This window comes from Simochromis diagramma, unplaced genomic scaffold (genome assembly GCF_900408965.1).
Source record: "Simochromis diagramma unplaced genomic scaffold, fSimDia1.1 OVJJ01000768.1, whole genome shotgun sequence".
NCBI classification, from domain to species: Eukaryota; Metazoa; Chordata; class Actinopteri; order Cichliformes; family Cichlidae; genus Simochromis; species Simochromis diagramma.
In genome coordinates this window covers 733,953-745,990 of record NW_024387035.1, presented here as the reverse complement: position 1 = coordinate 745,990, position 12,038 = coordinate 733,953, and the positions used below count along the sequence as shown (strand labels likewise).

Sequence of the window (12,038 nt, the reverse complement as noted above, 5' to 3'; positions counted from 1 at the left end):
CTGCTGCCAACAAACCAGCAAATAAACACTGAATATTTCATGTGTGACATTTGTGAGGTTGCCTTAAACACAGTCCGTCAGTCTTTTTGCTCTTGAACAGTGAAATATTAAAAACTGTCTCGAGTTTATTTGGTGATATTCTCGTGCACGAGGCGAAAACAGCAAACAAACGTCACAGTAAATCTTTCCAGCTGATGTTAGGCATCCTCCACCTGCTGAATCCACTTCAGCCTCTTCCTGCTCATGTTCCTGTTTAGAGGCACAGTCGGCCTGTAAATGGAGAAAACTGAACACAGGAATATTTGGATTTCCTTCTTTTTCTCTGCTCATGTTCAACTTGTCTGATTCAAGCTGGGAATATTTATTAGAAACAAAGTGAATAATATTATTTTATTATCACGTTGATGCAGCACATGGTTCAGTTAGCTTTGTATAAACACGTGTTAGAAATGTTCTTCAATCAGCTCTTTTTACTCTCATTTCACAGCCAGTACTTTTTACTTTTACTTGAGTAAAGAAGTTGAATTAGTACTTGGAGTATTTTTAACAGTAGTACTTCTACTTCAGTACACACTGTGTGTACTTTTACCACCTGTGTCTGAGACCTCCTTCAGGGTCCACCTGAAGCTCTCAGTCTGCTGTGGAAAAAGGAAATCCAGGTGAGTTTCTCCTGATCACCTGAGGCCGTCATTACTGTGTGAACCCACACACCACTCCTCACTCCTCCCACCCGCTGCACACAGTCACTGAGTGAGTACAGACCAGCTGATTCCTGTAAAGGGAGAGGCAGGAAGAGGCGGAGCAACACCTGAAAAACGTTCAACGTCATTTTGCAGAAGTGACAGTGTGAGAGAGCAGCAGCAGAGCTGCAGTCGAGTCCTGTTTGTCTCTAAAAGAAGATTCACTGGAGTCCATCAGGTTTCTCTCAGCAACAGTGGTGAGTGCAGCTGATCACACTTCCTGTTTCTACACAAATCTTCACTCTGTTCACTTCATCAGGACTCACCACAGTCACACTGGATCCATAGAAATCTGCTCATGTAACCACAGATCCACTGTAGGAGCATCGAGCTGCTGCTTCAGTCTCACTGTGGCTCTGCTCAGGACTGTGGACTCAGGCTGTGCTCTGGACTTCAGACTGACTCCACACTTCTTGTTTAAGATAAGATAAGACTTTATTGATCCCACAACGGGGAAATTTTTGCGTCACCTCAGCTCAGGTACCGATATCAGAAGGATTTACAAAAATACAAATAAGTACAATCAATGAAAAAAAGTAAGATAATACACTATATACAATGGTAGCATAGACAGTATGTGATTATGGATATAGTTGGAAATATGGAAGACATAAACTATATAGCTTGATATAGCTATTGTACCACTACTATTCCTATTTATAGACATGCACACACACACATGTACACACTAGATATACATATGTATACATATACAGACATATATACCTGCACATGTCCGTACACATGAAGGTCCATTATGCATGAAGTGGTGACTGTGGATGTTCACAGTGTCCAGTGACTCATGACATCGTGATTGAGGAGTTATAGAGTCTAACTGCTGTTGGGACGAATGCTCTGCCAAAGCGCTCCTTCCTGCAGCGAGGGTGTTTCAGTCTCTGACTAAAGGAGCTGCTCAGCCCACTCACAGACTCATGCAGTGGGTGATGTGGGTTGTTCATGATGGATGTCAGCTTTACTAACATCCTCCTCTCACCAACCACCTCCACAGACTCCAGGGGACATCCCAGCACGGAGCTAGACCTCCGCACCAGTTTATCAATCCTGCTCCTGTCCCTGTCCGTGCATCCACTCCCCCAGCAGGCCACTGCATAGAAAAGGGCAGATGCTACCACAGTGTCATAGAATGTCCTTAACAGAGTCCTGCAGACTCCGAAGGACTCAGTCTCCTCAGCAGGTGGAGTCGACTCTGGCCCTTCTTATACAGGACGTCTGTATTTGTAGTCCAGTCCAGTTTATTGTTGAGGTGAACACCCAGGTACTTATAAGAGAGCACTATCTCAGTGTCTTTCCCTTGGATGTTCACCAGTGTTGTAGGGGGTGACTTCCTCCTGAAGTCTATGATCATCTCCTTTGTCTTGCCGGCGTTGATTTGGAGTACGTTGGTCTCACACCAGCCAGCAAAGTCACTGATGACCCGCCTGTATTCCTGATCATTCCCGTCTGATACGCATCCAATGATGGCTGTATCATCTGAGAACTTCTGTAGATGGCAATCGTCCGAATTATAACAGAAGTCTGAAGTGTAAAGGCTGAACAGGAAAGGTGAGAGAACCGTGCCCTGTGGTGCCCCCGTGCTGCAGATTACCACCTCGGACACACAGTCATGGAGCCTCACATACTGTGGTCTGTTGGTAAGGTAGTCGATGGTCCATGCAGTCAGCTGTGTGCCTACTCCGGCTCCCTCCAGCTTCCCTCTCAGTAGTGCGGGTTGGATGGTGTTGAAAGCACTGGAGAAGTCAACAAACATGATCCTCACAGTGCTCCCCGCCTGCTCTAGGTGAGAGAGGGATCGGTATACCAGGTAGATGACAGCGTCATCCACCCCAATTCCAGAACGGTAGGCGAACTGCAGGGGGTCCAACACTGAGCCCACCAGTGGCCGAAGGTGGTGCAAGATGAGCCTTTCTATGGTCCTCATCAGATGAGAAGTCAAGGCAACAGGCCTGAAGTGGTTGGGCTCCCTGGGGTGTGCGATTTGTGGCACCGGAACCACACAGGAAGTCTTTGACAGTTCAGGAACCCTCTCCAGGCTCAGGCTCAGGTTGAAGATGTACAGGGCCACCTGACAGAGCTGGTCTGCACAGTCCCCGAGCAGTCTGGAGCAGATTCCATCCGGACCTGCTGCCTTCCTTGCCTTCGTCCTCTTGAGCTGATTTCTCACCTGATCAGCTGTGAAGTAGATGTGAGGCTGGGCTGGAGTGGGGGTGGGGCTGGCTTTGTTGTGGATAGATGTGTGGATAGGGGTGAAGCAGGGTTGTGGTGAGAGGAGAGCTCAGGTGACAATGGCATTGCACCCGGAGGGGGGGCGGCAACTGGAGGGGGGTTAATGGAACCTGGGGGGTGGGAGAGGTGATAAGTGGGCCATTGTCAAATCTGTTAAAAAACAGATTCAAGTCGTTAGCCCACCCCCGGCCAGCAGACACTGTGGCTCCTCCATTGTCCTGGAAGTGTCCAGAGATTTTTTTCATGTTCCTCCAGACGTCTCTGACGTTTTTCTGTTGGAGTTGGTTTTCCATCTTCCTACTGAAGCGCTCTTTGCCTTCTCGGATCTTGTATTTAAGATCCTTTTGGACTTTCTTAAGTTCCTCCTTGTCTCCCGACCAGAAAGCACTCTTCTTCTTGTTCAGCAGGGCCTTCAGTTCTGGGGTGACCCACTGTTTATTGTTTGAGAAACACTGTATCTTCTTGGTAGGCACAGTGCTCTCAACACAGAAATTAATGTAGTCCGTGATGCAGTGAGTGAGGGCGTCGATGTCCTCACCGTGAGGCTTGCAGAGTTCCTGCCAGTCTGTGCATTCAAAACAGTCTCTTAAGGCCTCAGTGCATTCCTCAGACCACACCCTTATCACCTTCTTCGTGGGGGGGTTCCTCTTCACCATAGGAGTGTAGGTGTGGTGGAGAAGGACCAGGTTGGGGTCTGAGTGGCCAAGCGGGGGGAGGGGTGATGCACTGTAAGCCTGCTTTGTGTAGGCAAACAATAGATCCAGGGTTTTGCTGTCCCTTGTATGGCAGTCAACGTACTGGGAGAAGTTTGGGAGAGTGACAGATAGTGAGGCATGATTGAAGTCCCCAGAAATAATAATGAGGGACTGCGGATGTGCCATCTGTAGCTGAGAGACAGTGGAGTGAATGTAATCACAGGCTGCTGTAGCGTCGGCCGAGGGTGGGATGTAAACAGTCAGCACAATAGCGTGTGAAAATTCCCTGGCCAGGTGGTATGGCCGGACGCTATCTGCCAACAGTTCAATGTCTTTGGTACAGCTCTGTTCCTTCACAGTGATGTGTCCCGGGTTACACCATCTCTCACTGACATACATTGCTAGTCCCCCACCTCTCCTCTTACCACTCTCCATTGCACTCCGGTGCTCTAACCAGTTGAAAGCCATCCAGAGTTATGACAGAGTCCGGTGTGTGGTCCGTGAGCCATGTCTCAGTGAACAGGAGGAGGCTGCTCTGCTTGTACTCCCACTGCAGTCTGGTTAACACAATTAGCTCTTCCATCTTGTTGGGTAAAGATCTTACATTACCCATGAGAATGGATGGAATGCTTGGTTTGTACCGTCTCCTTCTTTCCTGGTATTTCACTCCAGCCCTGCGTCCCCTCCTCCAACGTTGTAATTCCTTCGGAGTCTTGGGTCGCTCCTCTGGGAGTACTTTCCTGTTGCCCAGTGCTAGCAGCTGCTCCCTACTGTAAACAATGGCTTAGCTTACAGATTCTCCAGAAGTGGTGGTAAAAAGTCCCAAAAAGAGTAGAAGACATGCTACTACTCTCACGAAAATTTGTGGGTCCATGTTGCACAAGAAATAAAACACGACCAAGAGTGTCGGGTAAAAAAAAGCTTAAAGCACAAGAAAAAACAGAAAGGAAAGGAAAAAGCTGGGAGCTGAGGAAACAGGCTGCCTACCGTGGCGCCATCTTGGATGTTATTGGGGTGATTTATTCATCACTTCCTGTTCCTATTAGATTGATTCTGGATCTGATTGATCATAAGGATTACAGACGTGAAAACACGTATTTATTCTTTATTGATATAAAGCCTTTGATACTGTAAACCAGCAGATTTTGGTCAGTACTTCAAAAAGTAATTCACACATTTTACAAAGATTATCTGACTTAGTGTATCCTGTAAGAGTCACAGATGTTCCTCAATCATTCAGAAAACAGTCGATGCTGCACTTTATAACTTTGTGTGGAAACATGAATCTCATTATTTAAACAGATGTGTTTGAATCATCCTGATAATCAGGCTTTAAACATGTCAGAGTTCCACACATCAGCTGTGATATTCAAGCTGACCTGGATCAAACATGTCATCAGACACAAACATAGATGATGCTGTTTAATCCCAAAGCTTATTTAAACAAACTGGAGGACAGAATTCCTCCTTAAATGTGATTTTGATCAAATCCACTGGTCTCATTTTCACACACAGGCTTTATCATGGTGGCTTCTTCTCTACTAACATCAATCTTTCATTTGGACAAACAAATATGTGAAACACAAAAATAAATCAATGTTTTCTGAGGATCCAGAATAACATGAATGATGTATCCCAGCGAGTGACTGGAAAAATTCATCTTCTTCCATATCCTGAGTTTGTGAGGAGCTGTGATGTTCCAGTATCTGTGAGAGAAAACAGGACAGTTTTTACTGACGCACAAATGGACCAAATATACAGACACCTCTGAATAAACATGTTCTCATCAATGCCATTAAAATACTGGATCAACAGTTAATAACACATTTCTGAGGTTTGTGATTCATCGTCCTCCTCACTGTCAGCTCTACTGGAACAGTCACTGTTTAATATTAATGGCTCGTTGATCTGGACGTACAATAAGAAGTATTCAGTCACCAACAAGGTCGAAGTTTACTTCACAGTAATTGATGGAAAATATCCAACAAACTGATTTATTCAAGTATACAAATGATCTGGATGAATCTTGGACCTTCTGTAAAACAGAGAAACAATTTCACATCTTTGTAACGACTGTATTTATCTTCATCCCCAAACGTTGATCCTGTTCATCTGGACGCTGCACTGTACAGCAGACACTACAATGTTAGGTTTGTGTTTGGATGAACCAGTTTGTGTCTGAGTGTGTTGCTGGGTCTCCACCAGTTACTCTGAGAACTGAAGATAAGATAAGATAACCTTTATTAGTCCCACACGTGGGAAATTTGTTTTGTCACAGCAGGAAGTGGACAGTGCAAAAGTTATGAGGCAAAAATTAGAATACAATAAGAATAAATACAGTACACAACTGTACAGAATAGAATAAAATACTATATACAGTAGAATAAAATAAAATAAATATACAATAAGATAAAAATAGAATACAAATACAAATACTATATACAACTGAGTAAAAATACAACGATGACAGAAAGGATTATTGCACTTAGTATTATTGCATATGTATGGATGTGTGTGCTTGATCAGTTAAAGTCTTTATTATGGAGTCTGACAGCAGTGGGGAGGAAAGACCTGCGAAATCTCTCCGTCCCACACCGTGGGTGCCGCAGTCTCCCACTGAAGGAGCTGCTCAGTGCTGTCACAGTCTGCTGCATGGGGTGGGAGATGTTGTCCAACAGGGATGACAGCTTAGCCACCGTTCTCCTGTCACTCACCACCTCCACTGGGTCCAGAGGGCATCCTAGAACAGAGCTGGCCCTTCGGATCACCCTGTTCAGTCTCTTCCTGTCCCCAGCAGAGATGCTGCCGCCCCAGCAGACCACGCCATAAAAGATAGCAGAAGCCACAACAGAGTCATAGAAGGTCTTCAGGAGTGGGCCCTCCACTCCAAACGACCTGAGTCTCCGCAGCAGGTACAGCCTGCTCTGCCCTTTCCTGTAGAGGGCGTCTGAGTTATGAGTCCAGTCCAGTCTATTGTTCAGATGAACACCAAGGTACCTGTTGCTGTCCACAGCCTCTATGTCCATACCTTGGATGTTCAGTGGTTGCAGTGGAGGATGTTTGTGCCTGCGGAAGTCTACCACCAGTTCCTTGGTTTTACTGGCGTTGATCTGGAGGTAGTTCAGCTGGCACCAGTCCACAAAGTCTTGGGTCAGACCTCTGTACTCCTTGTCGTCCCCATCAGTGATGAGGCCGACTATTGCAGAGTCATCAGAGAACTTCTGCAGGAAGCATTGGGTGGAATTGTGGGAGAAGTCTGCAGTGTAGATGGTGAAGAGGAACGGAGCCAGAACCGTTCCCTGTGGGGCCCCCGTACTGCAGACGACCCTGTCCGACACACAGCCCTGAGTCCTCACATACTGTGGTCGGTCGGTGAGGTAGTCCAGGATCCAGGTAGTGAGGTGGTCCAGGATCCAGGTAGTGAGGTGATGGTCCACTCCAGAGTTCACCAGCTTGTCCTTTAGAACCGAGGGAAGAATGGTGTTGAAGGCACTGGAGAAATCAAAGAACATGATTCTCACAGTGCTCCCAGCGGTCTCCAGGTGAGCGAGGGAACGATGTAGGAGGTGAATGACGGCATCATCCGCTCCAATGCCAGGCTGGTAGGCAAACTGAAGTGGGTCCAGTGATGAGCTTATTAGGCGCCGAAGCTGAGCCAGGACCAACCGCTCCAGGGTCTTCATCAGGTGGGATGTCAGAGCCACCGGCCTGTAGCTGTTGAGGTCCTTGGGGCGTGAAGTCTTTGGCACTGGTACAACACAGGAGGTTTTCCAGAGCTGTGGGACTCTTCCCAACCTCAGGCTCAGGTTGAAGAGGTGCTCCATCACCCCACACAGTTGGTCCGCGCAGGACCTGACGACCCTCGAGCTGATGCCATCTGGACCCGCTGCCTTCTTGCCATTAATCCTCCTCAGTTCCCTCCTAACCTGGGTGGTTGAGAGAGACAGGCTGGAGCCTTGTGTTGAGTGTGTATTGGATGCTGCAGTTGGGGGTGGGGGGGAGTGAGCAGGGTGAATAGAGGAGGTGTGAAGTGTCTGAGGTGGAACAGCAGCAGTGGGGGTGGGTGAGTCTGTAGCCGATGTTGCAGACTGCCTCATGGCTGAATCAAATCTGTTGAAGAAATGATTCAGTTCATTTGCCCATCTCACATCCCTCCCAGGCAGAGAGTTCTGCTGTTTGTGGCCCGAGATGGTTCTGAGGCCTCTCCAGACTTCACCAACGTTGTTTTGTTGAAGCTGGTTCTCCATCTTCTGCCTGTAGCTCTCCTTGAAGAAGCTTCTCTGATGAAACGTCTTCAAGAAACTCAAAGAAGTCCAGACGCTTTTCTCTTCAAGCTCCTCAGACTACTGACGCTTGTTTCTCTCTTTGTAAAAATGAAATTTAAAGTGAATTTTGAATCAAATGTTTCTTTTCTTTCTCCCTCAGAGTGCAGACATGTCTGCTGCCAGCAATCTGCGATCTGAAGATCAGTTTCTGTGCTCCATCTGTCTGGATGTGTTCACTGATCCAGTCTCTACACCATGTGGACACAACTTCTGCAAAACCTGCATCAGTCAGCACTGGGATATGAATGTCATCTGTCAGTGTCCCATGTGTAAAGAGACTTTCTACACTCGACCTCAGCTGAGGGTCAACACCTTCATCTCTGAGATGGTTGCTCAGTTCAGACGTGAAGCTCAGCAGAAAGCCAGCAGCAGCAGCTCAGAGCAACAAGCTGCCAAACCAGGAGAAGTTCCCTGTGACGTCTGCACTGGAACCAGACTGAAGGCCCTGAAGTCCTGCCTGGTGTGTCAGACCTCCTACTGTCAGACTCACCTGGAGCCTCATCTGACAGTGAAACGTCTGAAAAGACATCAGCTGATTGATGCTGTGGAGAACCTGGAAGGCAGGATGTGCACGAAGCACGATAAACTCCTGGAGCTGTTCTGTAAGACCGACCAGACATGTGTCTGCATGCTCTGCCCTGTTTTAGACCACAAGAACCACGAGTTTGTTCCTCTGAGAGAAGAATATGAAGGAAAGAAGGCAGAGCTGGAGAAGGCAGAGGCTGAGATTCAGCAGATGATCCAGAAGAGACGACTGAAGATTCAGGAGATCACAGAGTCGGTGAAGATGAGTAAAGATGCTGCAGACAGACAGAAAGCAGAAGGTGTTCAGGTCCTCACGGCTCTGATGGAGTCTGTTGAGAGACGCCTGAAGGAGCTCATGAAGGAGATCGAAGACAAACAGGAAGCTACAGAGAGACAGGCTGAAGGTCTCATTAAAGATCTGGAACAGGAAATCTCTGGGCTGATGGAGAGAAGCTCTGAGGTGGAGCAGCTCTCACGCTCTGAAGACCACCTCCACCTCCTCCAAAGCTTCTCCTCCCTGAAAGCTGCTCTATGCACCAAGGACTGGACAGAGGTCAGAGTTCATCCACCATCATATGAGGGGACTGTGGGGAGAGCTGTGGCTCAGCTGGAGGAGACAGTCTGGAAACCCATGAAGAAGAAGCTGTTAGAGGCTGAGCTGAAGAGGGTGCAGCAGCATGAGGTGGATGTGACTCTGGATCCTGATACAGCTCATCCTAATCTCATCCTGTCTGATGATGGAAAACAAGTGCACTGTGGTGATGCGTGGAAGAAACTTCCAGACAACCCAGAGAGATTTTCTCACTGTGCTAATGTTTTAGGAGAGCAGAGTTTCTCTTCAGGCAGATTTTACTTTGAGGTTCAGGTTAAAGGAAAGACTGAGTGGGATTTAGGAGTGGCCACAGAGTCGATCAACAGGAAGGGAAACATCACACTGAGTCCTCAGGATGGTTTCTGGACTGTGTGGCTGAGAAATGGAAATGTGTACGAAGCTGGTGCTTCCCCTCTCGTCCCCCTCTGTCTTCATCCTGGTCCTGAGAAGGTGGGGGTGTTTGTGGATTATGAGGAGGGTCTGGTCTCCTTTTATGATGTAGGTGCTGCAGCTCTGATCTACTCCTTTACTGGCTGCTCCTTCACTCACAAACTCCACCCATTCTTCAGTCCCAGTCTAAATTATGGAGGTAAAAACTCTGCACCTCTGATCATCTGTCCTGTCAATCAAACTGATCAACGACTGATTTAATTGGATGACTGATTGATTTTTCTTGAAGGGAACAAATTAACATATTGAGTGTAAATCCTCTACAGTCTCCATGTTTCTATAGAATCTGATCATCAGGACTCTGATTCACACTTTGATTCTCATGGAGTTTGATTTGAACAGAAGAAAAGTTGAATCAGGAAATGTTCCCACTGATGGAGACTCGAGCTGAAGAGCAAATATCAGAGAACAAATGTCCAAAAGCTTCATTTACAATAAAGTTTGTTCAATGCTTTGAGTGAATCCAGACTCATGTGTGGCTGTTATACGGAGCATCAGAGTCCAGCTGAGTTATGTTGGATACAAACTGCTTATTTTGGCTCTGTGAGGAGTTTTGTTCACTGAAAACTGATGAGATGGATAATATTCAAAGAACTCTGTAGAGATTCATGCATCCATGTTCTCCACCTGCAGGTGTGGAGGAGAAAGGTGGAGCACAGACTGCTGCATCCTTCCAGTCACATCATTTTGATGATTATATTTCCATGTTGTGATGATTTGGGTTAAAGATAAAGAGAGTTGAACAGCTGCAGTCACAGCATGAATCAGATGCTGAAGATAAGATAAGATAAGATACCTTTATTAGTCCCACGAGTGGGAAATTTCATAAGGCTGCCGACCTATTGCACGCAATGGCGGTGCCATCTTACCCTCCGACCATACATACATTACACAAAACATCACATGGGGAAGACAGGTCAGAGAGGTATAACAATGGAAAATGCACCACATGAGGAAAGATAAGGAGAAAAAAATAACTCCCCCCAGACTGAGCTCCAACAGGGAGATCAGTTTGAGAACAGAAAAAAACACGTCTGCACATGAAAAAATCTTAACACACCAAAGAAACACATGACAAGTAACAGGGGTGGGTAAAGGGTGAGAGACAGCCGAATTAGACAGTACATCCGGGCCTGCGTGCGCTGGTCTCCTTGATCCACCGTCAGCATCGGAAGGGAATAAGCGTCGAAGGCATTTGGAATGGGAGGGGGGATGACTGTACATCTGTATAATTGCATGTGTATACATGTCTCTGTGTGTGCGTGTGTGTGTGTGTGTGTGTGTGTGTGTGTGTCCATAGTTCAGCTGAGACAGTGTCCTTCGCCCTGCCAGGCTAAGTAAACAGTCTTCCAGCCAACCCAGGTGGCCTTGCATGGAATGGGAAGAACAGGCTAAACACAGTCGTTATCAGGGTGTTGTTGTTCAGCTCCAGCCTTGAGCTCTCAGCTGGTGCCAAAGGGGTATCTGCATGAAGTGATGGTGGTTTTTACTTTAGTGTGAACAGCTCATATGAATTTCAAAGCAGTTCTAACAGTCTGACACTGGTCTCTCAATCTTCCGTTGGAGAGCCGCGAGCTTCTCCATGATGTTCTCAATCTTGTGCTCAAAGAGCAAATTCTGAGAACTCACGTCCGCCGAGAGCTTCTCCATGATGTGATCCGATTTCCACTCAGAGGTCTTATTCTGAGTGTTCACGGCAGCCTCAAGCTGACGGATGGCCTGGATTGCAGCCATTGGAAGACCAAATATAACATCCCAGAACACTCCAGCTCACATGTTAGTCTGCTCCAAGCATTTCCACAAAGGTCAGTCTTCTGTTGTAGTTATTACGTAATTTATCATAACATAATTGTTGATGTAGGTTACAAATAAGTCTTATATTGATTTGAATTGAATTCGTTGCTATGCTGCTTTGTTTACTGTGGCTTTGCGGGCTAATGTTTGTTGTGTTTTGTAGGAAAACCAGCCTACAAAATGCAGGAATGTGATCCACACTGGGCCCCTCTATCAACCTGGGTCATACCGAGTTTAAAGCTGCTACCACAGCCAGATTTGATCGGTTAAGAGAGAGAGCGAGATCAAAACAGCCACGAAACGTCCGCATATATGTGCCCAAGTGTTGTATTGAAACAAGCAAGTGATGAATAACTGTTTTCCAGTATGTTGTTTTGCAATGTTTTTCTTTTTTTTGTTGCATTGTTGATTTGTTTTTCACGAAGCAGCTAATAAAGCTGATGGAATACAGTTTTGCCTTTTTCTTGTAAGATTCTATAATAGAATGAAACATTAATGCCAGTTACAAATAAAGACAATAAATTGAATGAAATACGAAACACTCATTTTATTTCTATTAGATCTGAAAATGTTGTGTAATACTACAACCTGAAACGACAAATAGATGTGTTGGCCTCTACAGGAGATAAAGAAAAAAACAACAGCTGAGAAATGGAATAGTCCAAATCACCAA

General features: G+C 46.3%; 1 protein-coding gene across 1 annotated transcript; it reads left to right on the top strand.

The window, feature by feature from the left end:
* Positions 1–805: 805 nt before the first annotated feature.
* On the top strand, positions 806–10,033 carry LOC120740769 (E3 ubiquitin-protein ligase TRIM21-like). The gene is made up of 2 exons (XM_040043245.1): positions 806–937; positions 8,105–10,033. The coding sequence occupies exon 2, from the start codon at positions 8,114–8,116 to the stop codon at positions 9,770–9,772; it is 1,659 nt and encodes a 552-aa protein (XP_039899179.1). The 5' UTR covers positions 806–937; positions 8,105–8,113; the 3' UTR covers positions 9,773–10,033.
* Positions 10,034–12,038: the final 2,005 nt, after the last annotated feature.